This window comes from Osmia lignaria, chromosome 13, assembly GCF_051020975.1.
Source record: "Osmia lignaria lignaria isolate PbOS001 chromosome 13, iyOsmLign1, whole genome shotgun sequence".
Taxonomy (NCBI): Eukaryota; Metazoa; Arthropoda; class Insecta; order Hymenoptera; family Megachilidae; genus Osmia; species Osmia lignaria.
This window is the reverse complement of record NC_135044.1, coordinates 1,983,417-2,008,939: the sequence shown is the minus strand read 5'-3', so window position 1 is coordinate 2,008,939 and position 25,523 is coordinate 1,983,417. Positions and strand designations below refer to the sequence as shown.

General features: G+C 34.1%; 1 protein-coding gene across 13 annotated transcripts in view; it reads left to right on the top strand.

Annotated features, from left to right (window-relative positions):
* nrm (neuromusculin) overlaps positions 1-25,523 on the top strand; it is a 214,616-nt gene that overhangs the window by 146,963 nt on the left and 42,130 nt on the right. For all 13 annotated transcript variants that reach the window (XR_013063228.1, XR_013063221.1, XR_013063223.1 and 10 more), the window contains exons 3-6: positions 4,804-4,993; positions 12,175-12,329; positions 18,937-19,107; positions 19,527-19,688. Coding sequence is in view for 4 of the 13 variants with exons in the window: in XM_076691442.1 (XP_076547557.1) it covers positions 4,804-4,993; positions 12,175-12,329; positions 18,937-19,107; positions 19,527-19,688 (678 nt within the window). In the remaining 9 variants the exon portion in view is untranslated. The remainder of the gene's footprint in view (positions 1-4,803; positions 4,994-12,174; positions 12,330-18,936; positions 19,108-19,526; positions 19,689-25,523) is intronic.

Genomic DNA, 25,523 nt, shown 5'->3' with positions numbered 1-25,523 from the left:
AGAGTTAACGAGCTGTCTGAGCTCGATATCCATCAACGAGATGGAATTTTCAATTGAATTTTCCCAGACCATTTCTATTTTCCATTCACAATTCACGTGCAATTGTGTTAAAACCGTTTGTCTCGAGGTAGATGCAAATATACCGAGGAAAGTTCTAACGATGGATCCACCTATGACGGATTGCTTAATTTCCTATTATCTCGGCCACGGCAAGTGTTCCGTGTCTTTAGCAGGAACGCGCACATTTCTGCGGCCAATTTGCATGTTGATGTAAAAAGTTTTACTCGAAAATTGGTTCCCCGCCGGCTGTACGTAAACGACGGCATACAGCAAGCTTGGAGCACGCGCGATTCCCGACCTTTTGATGGGCTCAGACACCTGAATACGTAATTCCTACGGGCAGAAATGAATCCAGCCGGTGTGGATCGTGATAAACGCGAACGCTTCGTTAATAAATTCAGACATGTACACTGCAGCTTGAAATGATCACGGTTAATCATGAAAACGGCTCTTAAAGGAACACGATGGATTGACTGACTTTTCTAACTTCAGATTTTAACCCCTTCGCTTCGACGCCCTTGAGGAGTGCTCGCTTAAGTACAAAGATAAAAGAAAAATTAAATATTAAAAATTTTGTAACAGGGAAATAAAAAGGTTTAACGCAGATATGGCAAATATGGTAAATTTGTTGATGTTTGCAAATATTTTTGCGAAAAGACAAATATTGACTTTTCATTTTAGTTGATTGAACATATTAATTAAATTGTTCTTCATTTAATAATACTTTGCAAAATAAAAACTCTACGTTTAACGTTTTATTCATAAACAACATTTACCTGCGAATAAATCGTAGTGAAAGAGAATAAAATTAAAAGAACAATTTTATGAATATTAATTCAGCATAAAGAAGAAACGATACTTACATTCTTTTCGTAAAACAATATTACTGCCGTGAAGTAAAGGGATTACAAAGGAATAGGAAAACCGGAAGATATTTAATATTTGCATGTGCAAATTGTTCGAGAAACGGAAGGACAAAGAAATTATAATTACTGAAACTCTCTTATTTTCACTGTAAATAGTTCGCTGGTGCATTTTTCCCGGTTTTTCCCACAATAAACCACTTTGAAGTTGTTGTCATTAAATATACCCTCTTATTCGTTCCATACAAGCATCGCGTACACGTTTTCGAGGGTGATTAAACAGATCTTCCAATTTCAAACTAATTTCAAGCTGCACCGAGAGACAGTTTCGGCTTAAATTAAACTTACTTTCAAGAAACACCGATACCCGAGATTCTTTCTATTAAAGCTATCAGAAATTTTGTAACATTTTGCGATCGACTTCTGATAAGATAAATAAACGATGAAGAAAATCCTGTAATTTTAAGTTTGCCATTTTAAGATTTGAAACTTCTTTAAAAATTTCTAAGATAAAAGTTGAAGAGTCAAAGGGCGAGGGTTGAAGTTTATGGGTCAAATATGCGCAAAAACTTGAGAAACTTCGCTTTAAGAATTAAGCGGGATCGGATTAAGATTTCTTGGGTCCGAGGCTATTAGACCCTTTACCTGATTAACTTGCTTGAAAAATCGAAATTTATTTTGAATAAAATCGAATAACATCCAATCGTAAAATTTTATTGAATATTTATTAACATAGTAAAAGGAAGCCCTCTTAATCTGGCGCTAGAATTAAAGAAGAAAAAAATGTTGAATTGTAGGTTTTTGAAAATATGGGAGTCGCTGCGATTTCCTATGGGTTAAGTACCATTAAATAACTATCCAGCCGTGTTACTGGAGAAGGAAGCCGTAATATGAGAGCTCTCGACATACTCCATTATTCACCGCTTGAACGTAATATTTGCGATGTGATATGGTTTCGGGATCGAAGATAAGCAGAGCTTGCTTCTGCCACTTGCCATCTGTGACCCACGAAACTCGAACAGATTTTCCTTCCCATAGTATTATGTAACGGCTACCCCTTTTAACGTTTCCGTGTCTTTCTCGTATTTAACCCTCTCGTCGCTGCAAGTAACCTGCTACTTTCTCTTGATACACGAACATAATAAGATGGTTCGATTCCCACTGATGGAGTGAAAAGGGATGTTCGAATTAAGGGTGGCAAACAAGTTAGGGAGGAAATAGAATGGCACGTAATGTGATAGTTAAATTGATTGAGGCTAGTAGTTTGTTGCTGATTGTACAGGTATTTTCCAGACGATTAGGAATTGAATAAAAGTTTATTGAATAAATTATATTATTGCATTTCAAGTGCAATAATAAGCATAGTCATGGTATTAAAAATATTGATAAAGAATTTATAAGTGCCATTTTCTGGCATTTTTCAAATTATATGATAAATAATATGTATAACACACGTGTAAGGTATACACTCATTTTTCAATTTTGAAACGAGAATCTTCTTGACGATAACAGCTTATGTTTGTTATTTATTGCAATTATTAATTAAATGTTGGACGGTTTGCTAATGATCTCGTTACGCAAAATTAGCGGATGTTCACGAAGAGGCGTACGAAATTATGCGCGAGTCAGAGAAACCGCTAATAAATCATCTTAAATCGTCAATTTCGAAGAAGCTTCCAGTTTCGCAAGTTTGCCATTCCCTCTCTCTTGACGGTACAGAGTTTTCGTGCGAATTAACCAAGAATTATGTTCTTGTTTATCATAAGTTGTGACTGCGAAATTTACTATCTCCTTTGCAACACGGTATCATACTAGTCTTGCTTCTCAGAGGGTGTTTCTTAACTTAATAATTAAAATGAGACAATAATTTTCTTGCAAAAAAAAGATGGTAAATATGTATCCAATAAAATTTTTCACAGCCATAAATAATTGTTCAGTTGAAAAGAAAATTGATATATCTTTTGCAATATTTTAAATATGTTAGGCTGTTACATGTCAAATTTGAAATATTACATAAAATTTTATTTAGATGTAAAATTTAATCGAAGCATGGAATGATATATCCTTTAATGAACACAATTGGGCCATGTTTTTGAAATAACACAAAAAAAAATAACCACTCGTATTCTGTGCTACGTTACGGTTCCTCGTTGTGATTTTTCATTTCATATCTGCTCTCCCGAGTTGCTATATTTATAGCTTTAGCAACGATAACAGAGAAATATTGAAACGCTCGTAGTCTGACATTTCGTGTAACACATACTGGCTCATCAGCAGGACGAAAATCCTACTCTGATGGCTTATAAACATTTACACATTTGTGTTACATAAATACCATAATATGCAATAACGTTTGATGACTTTTTTAAAAACTTTAATTTACTATGGCAAGTTTATTGAAGTTTAACACGTTGACTGCCAGGAAAACGCTATTGAAAATTTCATTAGATAATTTTTAACTAAATTTTATTTATTGTTTTCCGGATATTTTGTTATTTCCGTTATCCGTTATTTCAAATACCTAATACAAATATTTCTAATTAGATAAATAACCAGATTTCTAATAGTATAGATAGTGGCTTCCTTTGACAATTCAAGTGTCACCCACATATGGGTGACATGGCCATTCAACGTGTTAAATAATTGCGAACAGTGGCGGCTCGTAGCTAAAATTAGTGGGGGCGCTGCTCCAGAAAATTTTTAGCCTTTGTTTTAAAAAGCCGACACTGCGTGAACGACAGTACTCTCTCTCCCGCGCAGCCTCGCGCGCAGCCTAGCGCGCAGCTTCCTATGTGCGCATGCGCACAATAGTTAAACACCACGCCGCTGGAACTGTGAGATTGCGAGGGTGTTTTCATCATTTGTTTCTTCTATTGAAAATATAAAAACTGAAGCGAGCCAAGTCTCAACGGCGAAGCCCATAGTGTATAGAATACTATAGAAAGTCTGTTGAGTCTATGAAAGTCAGTATGTTTACGAAAAGACAAAGCCGATCCGAGTCTGCTAGGTTATCGACGAGAAACCGGCTGAACTCGTACCGCGCTCGAAGAATAGATAATCCCTTTGCATAAACACCGAATTATCGGTGCGTAGCGACAGACCGTATATACATTCATTCGTTCTTGGGCCTTCTTCGTGGCAACACACAACTAAACGGAGTCTCTTCAAACGGTAAATATATTATCTTACCACCAGTTATCGATCAAAACCGATGTGGTGTCAAATTAACCTCAAATGTATCCTAAAAAGGTTCTGTTTTATTGTATTATACATACAGTACATGCGTAATTTTTCAATGAATGGATTCTTAAAGTTCAAATTTACATTTATTAATTGTTCTCGTCGAGAAGAATATATTTTAAAAGGTCAATAATTTGAGGTTGGAATATTGAGAAAAGAATCAGATTACTGAAGGATGAGGTTAGTTTAGCTCTTTCCAATGAAAAATTTCACTAATTTGCACCTTTCAGTGCAAATAATTGATAAATTTACTGTTAGGATTAAATAAATAATTATTCCAGATACATTATCGTATAATCCCATACTGTATTCTCTTTGTAATCGTTTCGAAACTCAATTACCGTTTTACACGCAAGCGTATAAAACAAGCGAGCTGTAACAATTATCTTACAATCGAGTTTTATTCGAACTCTATGTAATTGGAAGGTAAAAGTTTATATTGTATCGCATAGATATGATAAAATATCTCGCTCGAAAGATCATAAGCGAATTGCTCGGAATGATCACGTCCGCGTGACGGGAATCATTTCATTGAAACTTTATCCCTTCGTCCTTTTTCTGTTTGTTTGTAAACGAGTCGGTGAAACAAACAAAGGAGGAAACGTAGCACAATTCACAGCGTTTGCGTACGTTGTTTCAGGGAGCACCGAACCGTGGCTAAAGAGCGAAAAGCACGCCGAACTCGGAACAGAGGTGCAACTACCGTGCATTCTGAAATCGCCGCAATGCGAAGGGCTTCACAGCATCAAATGGTATCGCGGTACCACGCGTATCTTCATTTTCAGCGAGGACGTTGGAATAACGCGAGGCAACAACGATATAGCCATCAGGTAAAGTATACATGTATTTTCTCAACTTTACTACCATGCTCTTACAACAATGATAAAATAAACGACCTGATACGTTGGCCCCCCTGATAGATGTATTCCGCTGACTGATGCTTTAAATTTAATACCCTTCCTTGCATAATTTTCTCTTTAATTTTTAAAAGAAGAAATATCTTCTAGAAATTTCTAATTGTAAATGTTTAAAAAGTACAAGGATTTTATAGTATGTCATTTTAAGTAAAAAATTTGTAATAAAATGCAACGAAGGGTTAGTATTTGTAGTAGAATTTTCTTTTGTTATTTAGATTCAATGGGCATAGAGTAAAGTTAACTAAAACTCATACTTTGATACTAGCAATAAGATTAGCTTATGTTTATTGCACTCGATTGTTTTCGTTTATTTTTAATTAATGCCGATGGATAACAACATAATCTATAAAATAGAGTGTACTTAAACGTGTGCAGCTGGTGCAGATGGGTTAATTTACTTTTAAGTATACTATAATTACTATAATTACACTGTAGATAATTTTACAACTTCAAAAATTATTTATCTTCGTACTTTTCAAAACTGACACTAAGGTCATCCTTTCTCCTAGCTATACAATTACACGAATATCCAAAGTTTAGTTATTACACCATTTCACACGCTTTTTAATTCACTTAAGCATGAAAAGAATTGTCCTCCTTCCGCCTCGTCGACGTCGAGATACATTTGATTCTGGAAATGTCGAGAAAATTAATATCACATCGAAGAGATTAAAATATTAAAATTATTATCACCATCTTCGCGTGACTGCTTGAAAGCTTCTGGAAGCATTGGATAATTTTAAGGAAACTGAACAGGTGGTAATCCAGAATTGGATGGAAAAAGTAGGCCAACAGGTCTCGCACCATTGTCCTTAATTTTTTCCAAGTCGTATTCCATTTTTGCATTATTGCATTATTACATTTTCACAATTTCTTTCTATTTCTATTTTTTGTTGGAAAAACTAGGTTACGGAACCATTTTTAACCTTGTTTTTTAACCTTTAAATTGGCGTTTGAGAAAAAGCTGTCAGCTTCAATATCAGCAGATATTACAGCCACCAGTTAATCGGTTTCTCTACGGTAGATTGCACCAAAATAGCAACACCCTGACGGAACTTTGCTCATCTTCGCGATCTTTGCTTCGAGCCGGAGTGCCTGTAAAAAGAGCACACGAGTCGGAAAATCGGTAGCTTTTTTCTTCCTCAAGATCTCATCGTTCAAAGTTCCCGAGCATGTTTTACAAAGGTGGTAATCACGAAACTTCTGAGCGAGTTGAAGAGGTTTCGAGTGATGAATTACAAGAAACCAGAGAAGTAGATGGATATTGTGGTTGTTGCTAGAATAGAATAAATTTCAATCGATTTTCTTCGTTTCTATCTTTTCTCATGTGTTCGTAATTTTTATATATAACTTATTTTGCTGTATTTTATTTTATTAATTACAATTTGGGAATTCGCGAATTTCAAAGTAAAAGATTTTCTCATATCGAGAATATATCTGAAGGAATAGTATAAAATTAATAATTTGATAATTATTATTTAAAATTTGGAATAGTTCACAATTATAAATATTAGAAATTTCTTAATTATTATTTTAAATTCTTTTAAAAATAGATACCTTGAATCAACAAAATCACAGCTTCACTATTTAAAAGTTAAAGTGTTAAAGCTAGTGTAATCGACAAATTAAAAAAAAAAAGATCCAAAATCATTAGAGAATACAATTCAGTTCTATCGAAAGTGTATCTCTATCCCTTAGTTTTCCACCGAATCATGTGGTCGACCCACTTTCAAGAAGAAAGAGAAGCCAAAGGAAGCGAACAAAGTTAGGGAGAACTTTATTATCCCATTGGCCTGGTTTCTCTTTGGTCATTGACAGTTTTTCGCGGTTCCTCCTCTGAATTGTCGTTGAATTCTACGATAAAAATTTTCCGCAATTCGATAATGGAGTGGTTAGTGTAATTGAAAACGTCAGCTGATATTCTGATGGACACCCATCACTGACTCGGACAGAATTACATTTAAAAAAAAGAGAGAAGAAAATAAGTGGAATGCTTTGTGTTCATTTAAATTTCGGAACTTTTATCGCCACATTCGGCGAACTTTCTTAAACTTTTCTCATTTACCGCCACCTGATTTAATCAGCTGCTTTTTGGTCCTGGTGCACCTTTTTATGATTATGTAAGAGCGAGTTTTTAATATTGATTTTTCAATGACACGCTTGATTTTTATTTGTTATAATTTATTAGAAAGGCCGATATTATATTCTTATTTTATTTACTAAATTTCCATTACTCTGTATTACTTAATTTATATTTTTCAATATTCTATTCAATATTAAGTGCAATATTTCTCCAAATTTTTATTAATATCTCAAATTTTCAATTTGTATTCCTTGATTTACCTTTGTAAGTTATTTAAGGTTGACTATACTTGCTGAATAATATTTTCAAAGACGCACTTCCCTCTTCTAAATTGCCTAATTATAAACAGTACAGTGTATTTAATGAAAGGAAGGAGAAGTTAATTATCTCTTTTGACGTCAAGGTATTGGCAAAAGATAGAAGCTACGCTCTGAATAATTAAAATTTTCCTTCTCGTTTCTGAACTGCTACGATTGGCCAAATACACGACCAAGTAATCAAAGTAGGAAAACTCTATTTTTGTCGATTTTCTTCAAGAAATGCTTACGCTAGAATTCGTTGCTCGATACAAACACATGGGAAGTTTTCATCTGTGTATTAACACGTTCCCTTATCTTGGCCAATCCCCGTGAGATGCTTTTTCTCAAAATACAATTTTCTGCAGCTAAGATACTTCTAAAGATACTTTTATATAAAATATTTCTAAGCGACGAGAAGCTAAGATGCGCTCTTCGGTACCAAATGGGAAATTGACTTTTTCAAGTCTTTCATATTTTTCGGCGCATCGATGCAACAGGAATAACTTTCATCTCGAAGGGTTTATATCATGTATTACATCGTTCAATGCACTTTTCCAGCTGGATTTCTACTTCATAATATTCGATTACTGTGAAAGATTTCGTGGATTTTTATAACACCCTGTTTCAAATAAGCTTATGGATTCTAAAAATGAGTTCTTTTAAAAAGAAAATTATAGATTATATATAATGTATTAAAATAAATAAAAATATATATATATATATACTAATCGAATTGAGTAACTTCCTCCTTTTTCAAAGTCGGTCAAATTAATAATTGTTAAATGACAATATTAGATACAAAGCTTCAATAAGAACAGATTTTTATTTATTTTTTATCTTGCAATTTGTTTATTTAGTACTTCGTAAAATATTTTAATATTTGCAATGTAAAATGTCTACAATACGTGGTATATATCTTCTTTGAAACAGTTTTCTTTGTCACGAATCGTATCACTATTCATGTTCTTTAATTCTTACACCAGAATCCAACCACGTGTGTCTGCTTATCTCATTCTTTTCCTCTCTATTCACCTGCTGCAAGTTTATCGTATCTCCTTTTTATATCCACCTACCATTCCACTTTGTGTATTCGTCTTCTTTGTTGGCCTGCCGCCTGTTTTCCCTCAGCTTTTCTCCTTTTCGCGTTTGTCTATTGTTGAAGGCACGATAGCGGAAGTGATTACAGGAGGAAAAGAAAATTACTCGGAACTTCCAACAATCGTGCACCACGTATTTTCTTAACGTTGCACTATTTCTTATGAATGCCAGCATGAATCTTTGCAAGAATTGCACCATCTATTATATTACACAATTAATTGCCTAATACTTACAATTAATTACCCCCACCTGTTACTTTTGTCCTATCATTCTATTATATTTTATTATATAAAGCGTATCACAATAAGCGTTTTCTTATTCTTCGTTAAATTATTTCATCTTCAATACGAAAGATTCTCTTTCCTTTGGTATAACGAACATAAAAGTATTTCACGAAACGTTTCTTTTCTCCTCTCTCGAACAGCACCATAAAGCTCGTCAAAGCTCGGAAGTTAGTGTTTGAGGTACGTTTTATCCTGTTATCAAAGTTGCAATTGCGAAAATCCTCGAGAGTCGGGCGGGATAGAGTCTCGTCCTTCTTTTATCGTTCTCATCATACTTTGAAACGGTGCTGTCGCTAAGAAACGAGAGGCTAAAGCCACCTTAAATACCAGCGACGCGTAATCCGAACTCACAATTTAATGAGCTCGAAATGAAGATAGAGCAGGATAATGCCGAGGGACCGGGAATTACATTGAAAATGAAACGACCCCTTTAGACCTCTCCTTATGTCGCGGCAATTCGTGCTTTCGGTAAGCTTCACGAAGGCGAGATAATACGTCGACGATTATATTCTCAGATCTTTTTTCAACGTTCAATTACTCGGCAATTTTCGTTAAGTCGACTATGAAAAAGGAGCACTGAAGTGCGATCGATATCACTGGTTTACGAAACATTATTACCTGCCAGGTGGGTCATCGGTAATTAAAAATGTAGAGAAATTAACCCTTCAACAGCGGAGTCTGGGTGAATCGTGTTCCAAACTTATAAAATATGAAGTTAAATGCATAATTTTTAAATGAAACAGTTTCATAATTGGAAGAACAATGTTTAATGGAACAGTGTTCAATTTGGAAAAGGGAAATAATATAAAATACAAAATTACATTAAACTTGGGGCTCTCTCCGTGGTCCGCTGTTCGATGGTTAAATATACGTACTAAAAGAAAATTGTTATTTTGAATAGTATTATTATAATTATACGATTGAAAATTGAAAATTAAAAATTTTTTAAATAATTAATCTTATTTTTAATAATTAAAATCACAATACATTTTATACAAAAAGGTTCATTTGTGAAATTGCAGTAATATATTATTCACATGAAAGTCAATTAATTTATGTTGGAAGTAAACATATTCCGGTAATTACATAATTACGGTAATTACATTGCATATTACAAATATTGCTTTGCATTAATCCATTTTTCTGATTAAATTCATCTCTCTAACCGAACCAACAAATTTTTCGCTTCTGATCCTTCAATATCGAAAATTAAGCTACTCATGAAACATTCATTATTTATTTTAGCAGAGGATAAACAAAATAAGCTGATTTGCGTTTCATTTAAATCAGTCTGTGTATAAATGTAAATTTCCTTCAATATTTTATTTCCTTCAATCGAGTGTTAATTACTTTGAACGACGACAAATTCCAGTTGATTTTCTTTTACACGATGTTAAAGGAGTTAATTAAAACAGAATCAAGGTTTTTTTTGGCAAATGATATATCCTATCTTCTTCATATCAGTCGAAATTGATGCAATACGTAATAATTTTGGTTAATAATTTTAATGAGAACACTACGGTTTGCTGCAGCTATGGGCAATTCCCTTTACTTTGGACTAATTTGCTGCCAGCTAATTTCGAACGTTCTTTACTGTGTTCTATCTCCGTAACAGCTGACCTAGCAGTACCTATTTCCGGCCCAGTTTCTTGAAGTCGAGTAATTAACATCCTCGACATTCTGGGGATCTTTCAAAGTTTAGAAAAAAAGGAATAAAAAAATTCTTTGGGCGACTCGTTAGAAAAGCAATACACTAAAATTGCTCGTACATTTGTGCACACTTCTATCAAATTGTTTCATCTTGTCTGGTCTAACTGAACCATTATATAGTCATTTTTATAAAATCTTAAATTTTGAATTGATGTGGTATAAGTCACCATATAATAGCATGAAAATTGTGAACATAGTAATTAGGTCTTCTGGTGTATGTAATTAGCCAATAGTTACATAAATTAAGCTGAAAATATCACACTCCATGATAGCAATCTATATACTGTATTTTGACATAGACATTTTGACATGGACATTTTGACACTGCATTGTGGATATTTAGAAATATATTGCGGTTCGATGGTGTGATATTGGTCATTGGGAAATCGAAGGATTTGATGGAACGCTCCTGGCAGTTCGTATGTCAATCTCCAGGACAGACCATTTGACAAATGGAACACATGATTAATGTTTGCTTCCTTGCATATCTCACCTCCTAATGGGTTAAACTTAATTATGATCATAATTAACACTTATATTAATCTATTCTCATCTTTTATATACCACTGAATGGGTTAACACTTTGATTAGTGAGCCCTCTTCCTCGCACGACAAGGAAAAAGTGCAAATTACACTAATAATTAAATTTAAGAAATATTATTTTGCTAATAGCGCAAGGTGGCAAATGAAAAGCTTGACATTTGTAAATTAATTATTCTTATTTCTAATTACAATTAAAGCTTCAATATGTTTCACGACGTGTTAATATGGCAAATAATCTTCATTTGGCAATTAAAAAATTAACAAATTGAATTTGATGGTATGCACTAAGATCGTTGCAGTATCTCCTTCTGCAGTAATGCAGTTTCAATTATGACCTGCAATCTGAACGTCGAACTAACGTTACGACTGCATAGATTTCTCGATGCAACTATTGCGGTATATATAACTATAACAATATGTAAATAGATTACATAGCGGAGATACGGTACAGACTGTTTTACATACCTACAGTCGAACATATTTGTTCAGCTGCTGCGTATATCATTCCGCTGGCAATCAACAGAAGTGCATCGCATTAATGAACAAACGCACTAGTTAATAACAATTATCGCTGCTATTCGGATATTGCGTCGCTCACGGGATACATGCCACAGATACAATTCCTAAGCATTTCTACTAACGAACCGAAACTGCATCGCGTCGGGGTAAACGCAGAATGTTTGTAATTACGATTGTAAGGATCAAAGTGAACGACTAAATGATACTGATTCAGAGAAATCTGTTCAAGGAACTGAAAATAAACGTTTAAACATATTTCATAGACATTAGACATTATAAACACTAAGAAATTTTAATAGTGTACTTTTCTTTTTTTGCCATTGTCTCTAATTATCATAATTAATCAATTCGAGTAATTAGTGCTAATAATCGTTTCATTATTCAATGAAAGTGCTATCGTTATTTTGTATTGTAATAATTATTTTCATAACTGAAATATATTAATTGCAAGTTAAAGCTTCAGTCAGTTAAATTAGTTTATGTCAGGGTTATTATAAAGCCTACAATCAGTATCTTTCACTAAAGTTTGCAACTAAAATTCAGTTAATCTTCTTGCAGATCGGATATAGAGTACACGACAAATTCTTCGAAGACTTACTTGAAGATACCAGACGTCAAGTTGGAAGATGAAGGGCTTTATAAGTGTGAAGCTACGTACATGGCTGTGAACCGAGAGTGCAATAATGTTCAGCATATCATACTAAATGTCACCGGTAAGTTATCTCCTAACACCTATTCCCCGGTTGAGTAAGCGACTTCGGATAAATCTATAGGTATCAAAATTTTCCCTCTAAGCAGTTATTTCCATACCTATCATACGATCCTAACTGTGAAAGTCCATTGATCGGGATTCGCTTAATTCCGACCAGGGGTGCTTTTCACGGGACGCGACACACGAAGGGGCTGTATAATTTAATTAATCGATTAAACACGGACCATCTCTTCCAGTAAAGATATGCATGGAATAACTCGTATTAGACGTATCGTACTTGTACGATCCGTGTAATCTAGGTAATCCCAGTAATTCGACAAACGAGAAAGCCACAGTACTAATCCGAAGTGGTAGCAGCTAAACCACTGAACCGGTTATCTTGACACACGCAACATGTCATACTATTAAAGTGCGGTTGAATTTACCTACATGAAAGGGATGCCAATTACTTTGAAATTTTAGCCGTAAACCGAGATCTCACTCCACGGTTATCGTCAGAGAAGCGCGCTTAAATCGTAATAAATACCCACGTTTGAGCTTGCACTAGTTAATAGGACGTTAAAAAGATCACGCGGGGATTAGATTAATTGAAAATGAATTCCGGGTAAAAGTAAAATTGCTGACGGTGTAAAATGTTTTAATGAAAAAGTTAACGATCTTTATTTAAGAGGTAGATCTTTAGTCTTTATCCTCTTTCAAAAATATTTACTTCCAAGTGGCAGAAATAATCTTCTCTTAACTTGCTGGCGTTAAAAAATTTTCTTATTCAAAAAGAATAAAATTTTAATTTATAAAATTACGAAATAAAAATATTTTTAACTAATTTTAATTAGTTATCCAAATTAACCATTTTGGAACGGGTGTTCAGGTAATTTTTGTCTATCCGGGTATCTCACGGGTAATTTTTGTCTACCCGGCTACCCGTAAGCAAGAACGTTGAAGAAGCTGGAACTGCGATTGTTAGATTAGAATCGTTAGAACGAAGCAGTCGGCAATGATTGCCAGGAAGGCGGATGTAAGTGGAATATCGCAGAAATTTTCACGTTAAACCGCAGCTACGTTAACAATGTTGGAAACTGCCCAAGGTACCATTACGATCGTCATATTCTTACGTTACGCGATAACCACTGGACCGTGTTAATGGCGAGACGTGTTTTGGACTCGACCGACCGTGCCGAAACTGTTCATCCATTGAGGGTTTATTGTAATTACACCAGCCAGCCACGACGTAGCGTGTTACCAAACGAAACACGGGAATGGCATAAGTTGAAACACGAATGCCGAACTGGTTGCGTGGACTCCATATTTTCTCGTGTTCGTTTATGTTCCGAGCGAAAGTTTCGCGGAACTTCGAAGCAACTTGCATGAAATTTTGAAGATGTCTGAGAGTATCCTGGTCTCTGGTGAAAATGTGAAATGAACGGTAGATGGATGGCGAAATGTGTGGAGAGTGGACATGAAGTGAAATCATGGTGGACATATGGGATTATGGGGTTGGAGAGGGTATTATGAGGCAGCTGGATAAAAAAGAACCATACGTTATTTTTAACTTTTCTTAATATTATTTAAAGAAATAATCTCCAATCTATCTCCTGATGAAATTAGATTTTTCGTCAAATCCTCAGTTTATGAAATTATTTGAAAAATATTACATCTGCATAATTTGACAATTAATCTTTTAATCCAGCTACTCTAATATTTTTTAAAATACTTTGAAAAATTATCATTAGCAAGGAACAAAAACACAAGTCACAATGAATAATTATTTTTAGTGTACAAATGAAAGATTAAAATGCTGAACGCTAAATTCTTTTTCCAATCACAGATTCTATAACGAGCAGCAATTGAACGTTTGAATGTGAAAAATCTGTTGACAGTTATGAATGAAATTGAATAAAAACAATTAATTCTGTATTTCTATTAAAAGTTTAAATTGTCCTCGTGCATACAAACGCTTATTTTTATGGACAATTCTATTTTAAGTAAAAACAAAAGCTTTTAACTGTATCTCTGTTTCATACTAACAATGCATTTCATATTTGTCCATTGTTTTAAATTGTTAGGATTTCGTTGTTCAAAAGTATAAACAGCAGTGCTGAAAGAAATTGGTGTTAAACGAACCCTGATACTTTTGTTTGATCGTAATATAATTCTTCTTTTGTTCAAAATTGTAGAAATTTAACAAAATGAAAATATAAAAAATATAATGAAATAGTGTATAAAGGTATTTTGAAAAGAGTACTAGTCTGGTTAATGGTTAATCAATTTTACTTTCAAAAATGAAGCTGGTTCATTGTATTAAAAATACGAAAAATATTGAAAAATATTTAGTGACCCTAATTCGATAGCCAGGGGGTGTACTTGGAACGAGGGAAGCTCAATCTTGGCACATTTTTCGACCGAATGACACAATTAACCGGGGAAATTAAACAGTCCATTCTTCTTTCTTACATGCTTCGTGCGAAGTATCACTCGTGGGTCCTTGTCGCGGAAATTGCTTCAGGCGATCACAGTTCTCATTTCTTTTTTTAAAACTGCGCGTGCTTTTTACGCGAACATTATTCTGACGTATTTCTCGCCTTTTTATACACGTTATCAATGTTCCATAACGAGTTACCGAGCAATATCATTAAATAGGACGAGATTTTGTAATTATTAATTAAATATTAAGGTAGCTTGAAACTAAAATAATTATCAGAATATAATATAACACATAACTATAACATTTTGCAGACATTATAATTACACGGTACGTTAGATTTCATAATGAATTTCATTTACATTCCTCCTTTCCTCATTTTAAAAGGAATATTCATTTCGTGAATATTCTAAATTTAAAGCACCTCAACTACTCCGAATAATTATTTTTCGATAAAACAATTTGATCGATTACCCAACTACCAGTTACAGGAAAATCGAACGATTCAATATCGATAACCGAACAGAAAACATATTCGTGTATCGAGTTTTGATGTTTAAGGAAGCAAAGAAAATTCGATGCCGGGGGAAAATATAGGAAAAGCAAGTTTAATTTTATTTTACGAGAGTTCCAGCTTCTCTGTACATACGTACAGCTCGGCCGGAAACGTATGCTGGAACTTTTACATCAACCTAATGCTTGTTTCCAAGTTTTCTATATCTCCCTCGTACGAATGTATAGACGAAAGAGACTACGCGATTCCGGCGTGATGGCTGGAATGAAATTTTCAGAAGTTCAAACTCATTTCGTTCATACTCAACACGATTCTTCCACTCGTTGTCACTTTTCACTTTCAACGTTACACGTTACCGCGTTAGCAGAGTTTGAGTCGTTTTAATCCAGCTACAGAAATAAAGTGTGCAAAGTGTAGAAAATTTATTTGCAAAGCTCGTTGAATGGATACACAAGTTTCTTTTTATAATGATAAAATTCTAATAATTACCAGTTTTCGGGGGGAAAGGAAAGGAGAACCTATATCATCGACTAAGCATTAAAATTCTTTTTTCTTAATTCTAATATGCAGAGAAAGAAAAGCATGAGAATGAAAGAAAGACAAGTAATTCCGAGGCGGGTGAAATTATAATCAAAACCCGTGGTAATTCAGTGGAATTTATCGTAACGATCGTTTCTGTGTGTTCTCGGCATCTGACCAACGTATTTCAAAGTGCAATTTATCGGATGGAAAGCTGTTACGGCCGCGAACTATGCGGAGAAGCAGCAGTTCGGGTCTATTTAAATTGTATGAAGGGCCACTTGTCTCGCGGCCAACCCAATTAGACCTTCTAACCGCTGGAAATTATGGGATTTCAGCTTTCCTCTCTGGGTCATTGGGTTTCAATCGACTCTGCGAACACGTCTGACTCCAATCTCCTGTATCCTTTCCTTCTAATTCTAAATCGAAATACATTGTTCCATCTCTTCCAAGTTTCGAATCCAAAACTAGAGCTTATTGATATTTTTCATACTATCTTTTCTTACTATTCTTATATTATTAAATTTTAGACAATGTAGCATTTGATCTATGCCTTCCGACTATTGCACAATTTTCCACAGGGTTTAATATCAATAATTCAATAAATGCCAGAAGAGTTTTATGTACGTACATTATTTCATTTGATGTATCAGGAACACTGTTTAATCAAATTTCTCCATTGTTTCGTATTCCTTCAGAGTATATTTCTCCTTTCGTTCTGACAGAGCTCGTTTTACCCAGTATCATAAAATCGCTGCTTTGGGACCTGACGATTTGCTAGATTAGAGAAACTCCAGAGAGGTTTCTGACAAGTGGTGCACTTTTCTTATAACTGCGTCTCCTACTTTTCTTTCGGTTTTATGAAATAACCACCGCGAACGATGCCTGTGCTATAGCTAACATTTGGTTTACTAGAAGTAAGATCGTAAATTTAGTTTGCCGCATTTCGTTCGCTATAAAAACAGAGAAATATATTTCTTTCATAAATGTAATCGATTATTCTGTTATTAATATTTCTTATTTTATGAAAATAATATAAAACACGAAATGAAATTAAAATTCAGGCTCTCTCCTTGGTCCGCCGCGCCGTCCGAGGGTTAATCGTTTTAATCTTGTACAAATTAAGAAAATTCTACTTATTGTTAGTTTTCTTGATGTAAAAAGTTACATCTTTCAGCAAAGCCGATTTAAATTCGCAGGATAAATTTTGTAACAAAAACAATTGCTTGACATTCCGTGTCTCACGTTGAATTTAGCCAGGACTAGTGACGAGGCGAGTTTAGTTACCGGAAACGGCACTTGTACGCGTTGAAAAGTTTATTCGTAGTCGTTGTTGAGCTGTCCCCAAGAAAAGGTGGTTCGCTTCAATTCCCTCCTCTCTGACGGTTTCCTGTCTCCCTTTGCTCTTCCCTTCCATGACAATGGAACTTCTCCGGCGGCAGGCTCGAATTAAAAACTGGATTCAAACGTCTCAGCGACCAGAAAACTCGGAGAGATATTAAATTCGAGAGAGAAGGTGGGTGGAAAGTGGTCTCCCGCGGTGAAAGAGGGTCGAGGGAACACAGAGGGTATTATGATTTTAACCAGAAACTTTTCTGGACGATTTACGTTGCGACTGACTTTCTAATGTACCACCAGTTAGACACTGCATTGGTAATGTCGAAACAATGGAATGTGTATTTTGTTTCATTCAAATTCGTACCACCGAAAGCAAAATTCAAGAATTCAAGTACCATGAAGAGAAAGTATACTCTGGTAGTAGAAATTTAATAAAGATTATTCATTTAATAACATTGCTATATTTATATTTTTTAATTTCTTATACAATAATTTTACAAAGAAAAGTAAATTTATAACAAGTAGTTCCTGTTGTGATTATTTTATTTAACTGTTTAGCGTTTTTAAAAGGGTAGAAAAATAGGAGATTTAGAATTTAGGTGCAGTTTCCTGGGGTCGAGCTTTGTTCCATGAACAATGTTTTATTTTGGCAACGAAAGGCAAATTATTTTCTTCTGTTCTTTTATTACCCCACAGTCCTGGCTCGTGCATTATCCTCCATACATACGATTTGTCGAAAGATGCATTGTCGGTTCGTAGAAAATCCCATTTTATTCCGGCCGATGAACGATGCAAATAATGAATTCATAGAAAATATATTACGGAAGGTGAAATTCTGCTTGTTATCGACCAATCGAAAATATATTAAAACGTTCGTTGTTCGTTCGTTAATCAAATGAAATATTCCTCTCTTTGATACGGAACAATAGAGGCAAATTAATATTCAATTTTAAAGACGTATTAAAATTTATAGAAACTAGTATGATTAGAGCAGCTATCTATTTTATCAGAAATAGCTATGCAAAAGAAATTATTTTGTATAATAATTGCTTTTTTTTATAACTTATGTATTTATGCAAATTATTAATGTTTAAATAGCTATTAAAATAATTTTATTCTTGAATAATGCATTCAATATTTATCAAGAATTTCGTATATTAATTTGTATGTTAAGCATAGCAATGATTTTTCGAAGATTGTTCTAAGATTATAAAATGTGATAAAACAGACTTTACACATATATTTTACAGATTTTTACCCATACAAAAATCATTGTTTGCATTTCATGTAGGTACATATAGGTAATTAATGTTAAGTAGAACTAAGCATAAGTGCAAATGCATGTCTACACCGATCGTCATTATCCACTGAAAGCAATTTCCAGTAAAAGTAGTTTACGTCTAGAAAGCTTTGCATTCGAAAGGATAAAGAGCTGCATCTTAAAAATGAAATATCAATAAATTTATATTATTTGTTCGCGTATTTCTTCACTGATATTCATAATAAAATACAGCAATTTCAAAAAAATAAATTCTTAACTATTTAATTTTTTTATATGCAGTATGTACTTTGCACATTGTTTTTATATACGCAAATGGAACAAATGGTTAAATAATTTAATTAAGTAACAGGCTCGCTAACAGAGACAAGTACCCTAGTTATTAGTAATAAATCATTCGGTTCCTTTTTTTTCTAATAAATCGATGAGCTACGGTTGATCGGTAAGCAATCGTGTCTAATGAATAGAAACAGCAATAGTAGGACGAATCGAAGGCAGTTTTGAACCACGTAATTGACCGCCTTTCGTTTCTGTTTCAGTGCAACCACCGTTCGTACGTGTCATCGACGAGAACACGAAGAGCACGTTAAGCACCGGTGCCACTTTAGGACCTATAAACGAAGGTTCGACGATTTCCTTGTACTGCGAGAGCGGCGAAGGGAAACCTGTGCCTACGGTCGAGTGGTTTAAAGACGATCAACCACTGGAAGGTAGGATTTACCAGCTGTTAAATCACGATTTTCTTCTACCCTAAAATTTTATACTTCTTCATCACTTGACGTTTGATCATCAAATTTTTTATAATACAGTAAAATAAATATTTATCTAAACGATTCATGTTTTATACAGGGTGTTAAAAAGGGGTCTTCACTTTAGAGGGTGTGTTTTTATTTCTTTAAATCACTCCATATTTATTTATTTATTCATAAGGGAGATGGTATTTGAGCACTTTTGATTCAAGATAAAATGTATAAGTTAAGTTTAATTAACAATAAATTCACTTATACATTAAATCTGACACTATCAGTATTTTATTTAAAAATTGCATTGAATTGATTTAAAATATACGTCAACGTGGAGGTTGATCTAAAAACGCAACTTCAAACGGTTTTATACGCATCTGTTTCAGCTACCAGCTCGTCGACGATTGCGGACAGCGGGATAGGGAATGCAAGCAGCTTACTGCAGATGCAAATCACACGCGACGAGCTAGATGCAACTTTCACGTGTAAAGTCAACAGCATAGCACTCCCCGAGCCCCTCACCGTCGACATCAAGCTCGATGTTCACGGTACGTAAACTCTAAATTAATTTAATTTGAAATTGTTGAAGATTAGGTTACTAGTTCGCTCTGTTTCGGTCAAATATTGCGATGTGGCGAACGATACTTGGGAGATACTCTCTAACCAAATTAACCATAGGAATCCCAAGGTGTTGGAGTTTTAGGTCTACTTAGGATAGGGCTATTTTCTGTGCGTATAAAAGAAAGTTAGCAAAACTAAAACTACGTTTTTATTTATGAAATTAGATAATTACAAATTTTTAATTAAATAAGGGTTACATTTCCATAAATACTATTTCATATATTAAATTAAATACTGGTATTTCATATTTTTTAATAGTAAATTATTTCAATATTTAATAAAAAATATAACACATTTTAAATGTAGCAAAATGAGTTACAAAATTCAGTAAGTGAAATCAAAGTTCTAATTAATTTGTTTTCGAGTACTAATTATTTATTATTTTTCTTAAAATTATTAATATAGGATAAGAATGAGAATTGCTTCCAGTCTTTATGCAATTTCTTTTTGCTCTCTGGTAAAAGTACCTTGTTATAGAAATGTGTATACTGTCACGGGAAAGTGAATCACTCGGAGCAATAACCGTTTCTTTATCGACATCTCAATCGATAAAGGCTATTGAAATAATTCCAGCAAACTTGAACTACCCTGGATCGGGTTCCCAGTTTTATCTGGACATCTTGTTGAAATCCTTTCGAGAGTTTCGGGAAAAGTCTCTAAAAGAGTGGAAAACTGTTCGGTTGCTTCTTCTACCATTGTTTCTTTCATAATGTACTGCTTCTGTGAAATTGAACCACTTTTTCTGAAGCAGGATCTTTTTTTTTTAAATGGAATAGCTTGAGTTATATTTAAATGAAAGAAAAAGAAAGTTTGAACGAAATGCATAGGAAATTAATTGAAAATAAAAATGTTTATTAATGGTATTGAAACTTAAATTAATTAATTTTGTAAATTTGCATTTAGTGGAAAGTAATAATTTATCTTTCTAAGTTTAGCTTGGAGTATTTACTATTAAATATTTTAATTTTGCTGCAGAGGGAAATGAATAATTTTGAAACTCATTTTATATAAAAATAGAGGTCTTCATTTTTAATATTATGAAATTAGATATACGGAATCTATATAAATGGTTTTTAATTTATGCATTTCAAATAAGAAGAGGTTTATTTGCATTGCTTTTTAATTTTTTTTCTGTTTAATTTGAATTACTTCGTATGAAATAGAATCCTTTTTCCAACAGAGAAAATCTTCTACGTATTACAAAGTGAAAAGGCTTTATAGAATTTTTTCGTGGAATCTATAGATATCAGAATACATATAAAGTTGGTACGAGAATCTTGAAAAAACGATGAAAAATGATGTATACCCCACTTTGTACAATCTTTTTATGAATCTCTTAGACTCTTCTGTATCAGATCGAATTTCATTTTTCAAATATTTAACTTTTTCCAAAAGTGTTCTGAAGTTCATGCATTAAAATTCCTGTCAAAGTGTCAAGAAAAAGAAAAGAATAGTCCATTATACTGTTAGAAATCATAATTAAAACATGAAACCCATATGAAACCCTTTCATTCAAAAATTGTACAAAAGCTGTTGAAATGTTAAAATAAGTAAAAAGCTATTCCACCACATTATTGCAGAAACAAGTTGAAATGCTAATGAACAGGATTTTACAATATGATATTTAGTTTCAAGTAAACTGAAATTAAAAATCTCTCATTTTGTTGAAAAATAAAAACCAGAACGTTTTTATTTATTTATATACATTTCCACAATTTTTTTCATCGTTAAAACATCTTCTCGTTGAAAGATGCTTCACATAGCAGTAAAAAATTCCCTGATTTTTTATTTTGGGATTACATTCATTAAAACTGACGGAATTCAACGTTGACTTTTAAATTAAACATTCACCGTTCCGTTGAAACATTTACGACGTAAACGAAGCATGGATATTATTCAAAGAAAAAATTTTTCATCAACTGGAACTCGAGGATGTTGCACATTGGGCTGAAACAAAAAGATTCAATTATAAATTACAATTTCTGTTCTTCAGCTGATAATGGTGCATCGAAGATTAATGTTTTTAGATACAACCGTACGGAGAGTTCTGGCATGCGATCAATTTTAGTCGAAAGTTTCGGAAGTTAAGTATGATCTATGAATTACAAACGAAGTCAAAGAGAATCAATCCTCAGTAAATTATGATCTTGCTACTTCTAGCCATAAATCATTTCGCTCGTGGCATTAAAAAAAACGAGCTCTTTTCCCTCGTGAAAAACTATGGTCGTTAAAATTTCACTTGAATCACAGCCTTTACCATTACATTTTTATCCAACTTTATTTCAATTTTTTTTAATTATCGTTGATTATCTTCCACAATGATTCAGTCCAAAATTTAATATTTTTTAATTAAACGAAATATTTCTGAAGATTTTTAATTACAACTTTTACAATAATTTTCCACTCTATCTATGGTAATTTTTTAATCTCCATATGGTGGAATTTAGAGTATGTATTAAATAATATGTATAACGTAATAGACACTATTCTCGAATGCAACACCGACCCTCTTATAACATATCCATTAATTAATATTTCACGCTTTAGCTCATCAAAATTCAGCATTCATTCCTGTATCGTTTCATTTTATCAAAGTTGGTCCACCGTGTTACGAGTTCATGTTAAAGATATACATCTTTAATTTCAGTAAAGGGACAAGATAGCATTGTGCCAGTATATCGTGTCACGTCAAGTATCTAGTATACATCCCAGCGCTAATATTAAGTTCAGATCACTGAATAGCAGAGCACGAGATGTCTGATCAGTATCAGACCGTAACTACTGAGGGGAGATATCGAATCTCTGTGTGATTTAGGTCAGTTATCGGTATCCATGTCAGGTTAGAGTGTTATCACATATGATTATGGCAAATCACGTTCACTTTCTATTAACAATATCTGGAGAAATATGTATCATTGGTAGACTCGGAAAATTTATACATTTGTACTCTATCAGATGGTGGTACGTATGGGGAAAATCAAATAAATTGTTTAGAAAACTGAAGTTATTTTTCTAATCTAGAGGGAAAATTTATTTGCACAAAAATTCGAACTTTGACCATCAGTGCCTGCTCTCTGTTCTCTTCTCCAAAAAATAATAACTATCCCCATCACCCAGCAAATCAAACGTAGAAGCAAATATCAGAGTCCAAATATTTTTTTTAATTGCGAGCCCGAACGACAGCCTTCGGATAATTTACCCGCCACAGAGAGACAGCTTTGACGATCATAGAAGTTTAACGAGTAAATAATTTGACTGGGATAATTATGCTGTTCGAGAACCGTACACATACTTCGGTGTGCTGTTCCCAGTACAAATGGAACGGATGACGGAGCTGCCTTGAAGGTAAATAAGTCGGAACTTTGATTCCTAGAAACTCGAGAGTTTGTCGTATTTCGAGGAAAGCAATTCTCATTCTACGAAATGCCAAAGGATTATCGTGACAAGAAGAAACCAGACGAAGTGATGAAAAGCTTTGAAATGGCGTATCCGATGTTCCAAGAAATTCTGGATTGTCACAACACTGACGACCAGTTTTATCTTTCATTTCTGAAACATTCGTAATTAGTGGATAATGACTTTATAAATCAGATATAATTAACCTTTGAACGTCAGAGTCTGAGTCGATCGAAATGCAAAGTTAAATGTATAATCTTTAAACAACAGAGTTTCATATATTAAAGAAATCATTCTTTGAAATTAAAGGAAAATTAAATTGAAATTCGTTGAAATTCGGGCTCTCTCCGTGGTCCGCCGTCCGAGGGTTAACTCAGCACACAGTAGAATATTTACAAGAAGTAATTCAAAATTATTTTTATCATAATCACTAATTAGAAATCATAATCATAAATAGTATTTTCAATATTTTTTTCCTCTGCGGTTTATTCAGTTTTGGAAACCCCAAGCAAATCTAGTTATTACATATTTAGCAACCACCCTTCGTAGATATAATTTACGAAAACATCCTGCAGGATCGTCGATACGCTGTTTCCATACAAACGCTCGGTAGTTTTCATATCCCGACCATGGTCGTTGCATTTATATGGCCACGATTGCCCATAAATTACTCAAGATTACTAAGCGCCACGCAGCTGAATCGGTTTCATCCCCCTTCTATGGCTTTAATCGCGGTGAAATAATGACCATTTTTATCCGGTATTCAATGAAAGGATCCAACGCCATTATCCACACCGCAAACGTATCGATAACGACCGTGTCTTTTTTTTTTTTTTCCTTCTTTTGCAATACTTTCTTGGATTCACCGCGACAGAAATGGCATGAGCACGCGGGACGTGGAACAATTCCGATCGCTAATTTGCCCGGTGTGATCGGCTCTTTTTCTATTCCTACTTCAAAGCTTCGGAACATTGCACACGTGTAGTTAACGAATCGGAAACATCCTCTTTTTTTCTTTAATTGGACGGGAAAAAATTTCTGAGAATGAAGAAACAGAATGAATTTAAATTTTCGAAATGATAACATTTATCTCGGTATTATACAAAGAGTCTTATGAATAAGCATAGATAAACATTACATGTCACTCAAGAGAACCTACTTAACACTAGATTGCCGGAGCGAATCAATTTGACTCATTTACGATTTTATTGCTATATATATAAAAAAACTTAAATAATTTTTTTTAAAACATATGTTGGTTTTTAATATAATTATGAAATGTATACAAATGCTAATTCCTTCCCCTCTCCACTCCTCAGTTCTAAAAATCCATATGTGTTATATCTATTTTGACGGATGTGAGTCCGGCAATCTAGTGTTAATCTCCTGGAGCAATGAATCTTTCGTGAAACAAAAACGAGACACGTAGAAATATTTGAAGCGAAACGAGTAATCGACGTCTCTGCAAAACCGTTGAAAAAGTGTTCAGCGAACCGTGAGCATTCCTAACCCCGAAACTTCGTTCTTTTTCCAATATCAGAGAGGAATGGCCGCGAATAAATCGATTAAGTAAGCCGCTTTTAACGACTTGCCGTGGATTTAAAGTTGAATCGTTGGGTAGTGGCCGCGGGTATCTGCGAAAGTCTCACGGTACGCGCAGCTGCTGTGAAAAGTCAGGTCTTCGAAGCTCGTTCGAGCAACGAAAAAGTCTGAACCGAGTCGACACACCTGCAGGAGTTTGCAGACACGCCACCTCTTACGGGCAAACAAGAGCTGGAAATCGCATCCCTGCCAGGCTCAGACTTGAAAACTCTGTTCGTCTCGGCTTCCCAACCGGCTGGCTAACTCTCTTCGAAGCCTTCTGGCGTGGCGGAAGGAAAAAAACATTTTCACCGTTAAGGGAAAAGGGTCTGCGGCGATAATTGATTGGGGAACAAACAGTTCCGGGGGAAATCCGGTGCGAAGGGAATGTGATCGATCAGTACCGAGGGAAAGGGGTGAAAAAGGAAAAATTTGTCCACGGTTCAACGATTTCTTCCTAAAAAACTTTGTCTTCAAATTGTAGACATTATCACCTGCTAATTTAACCCTTGAACAGCGGAGTCTGGGTCAACCGTGACCCAAACTTGCGAAACGTTTGCAAGGGTATTAACAGAAAATTAAACGCTTTCATACAATTTTTATGGAAACAGTGTAAAATTTAAACAATGATAATAATATGAGGAAAAATCCACCCCTTCTGTAACAAACCACTTTTATAAACAAAAAATTGTGAAAAGTTTAAATCGACGAAATCAAAGCAGTTAATTATAAAAGAAAAAAGAACTCTGTACAAGCGGCTCTGTAAGAGAACTTAATGAGTGTTG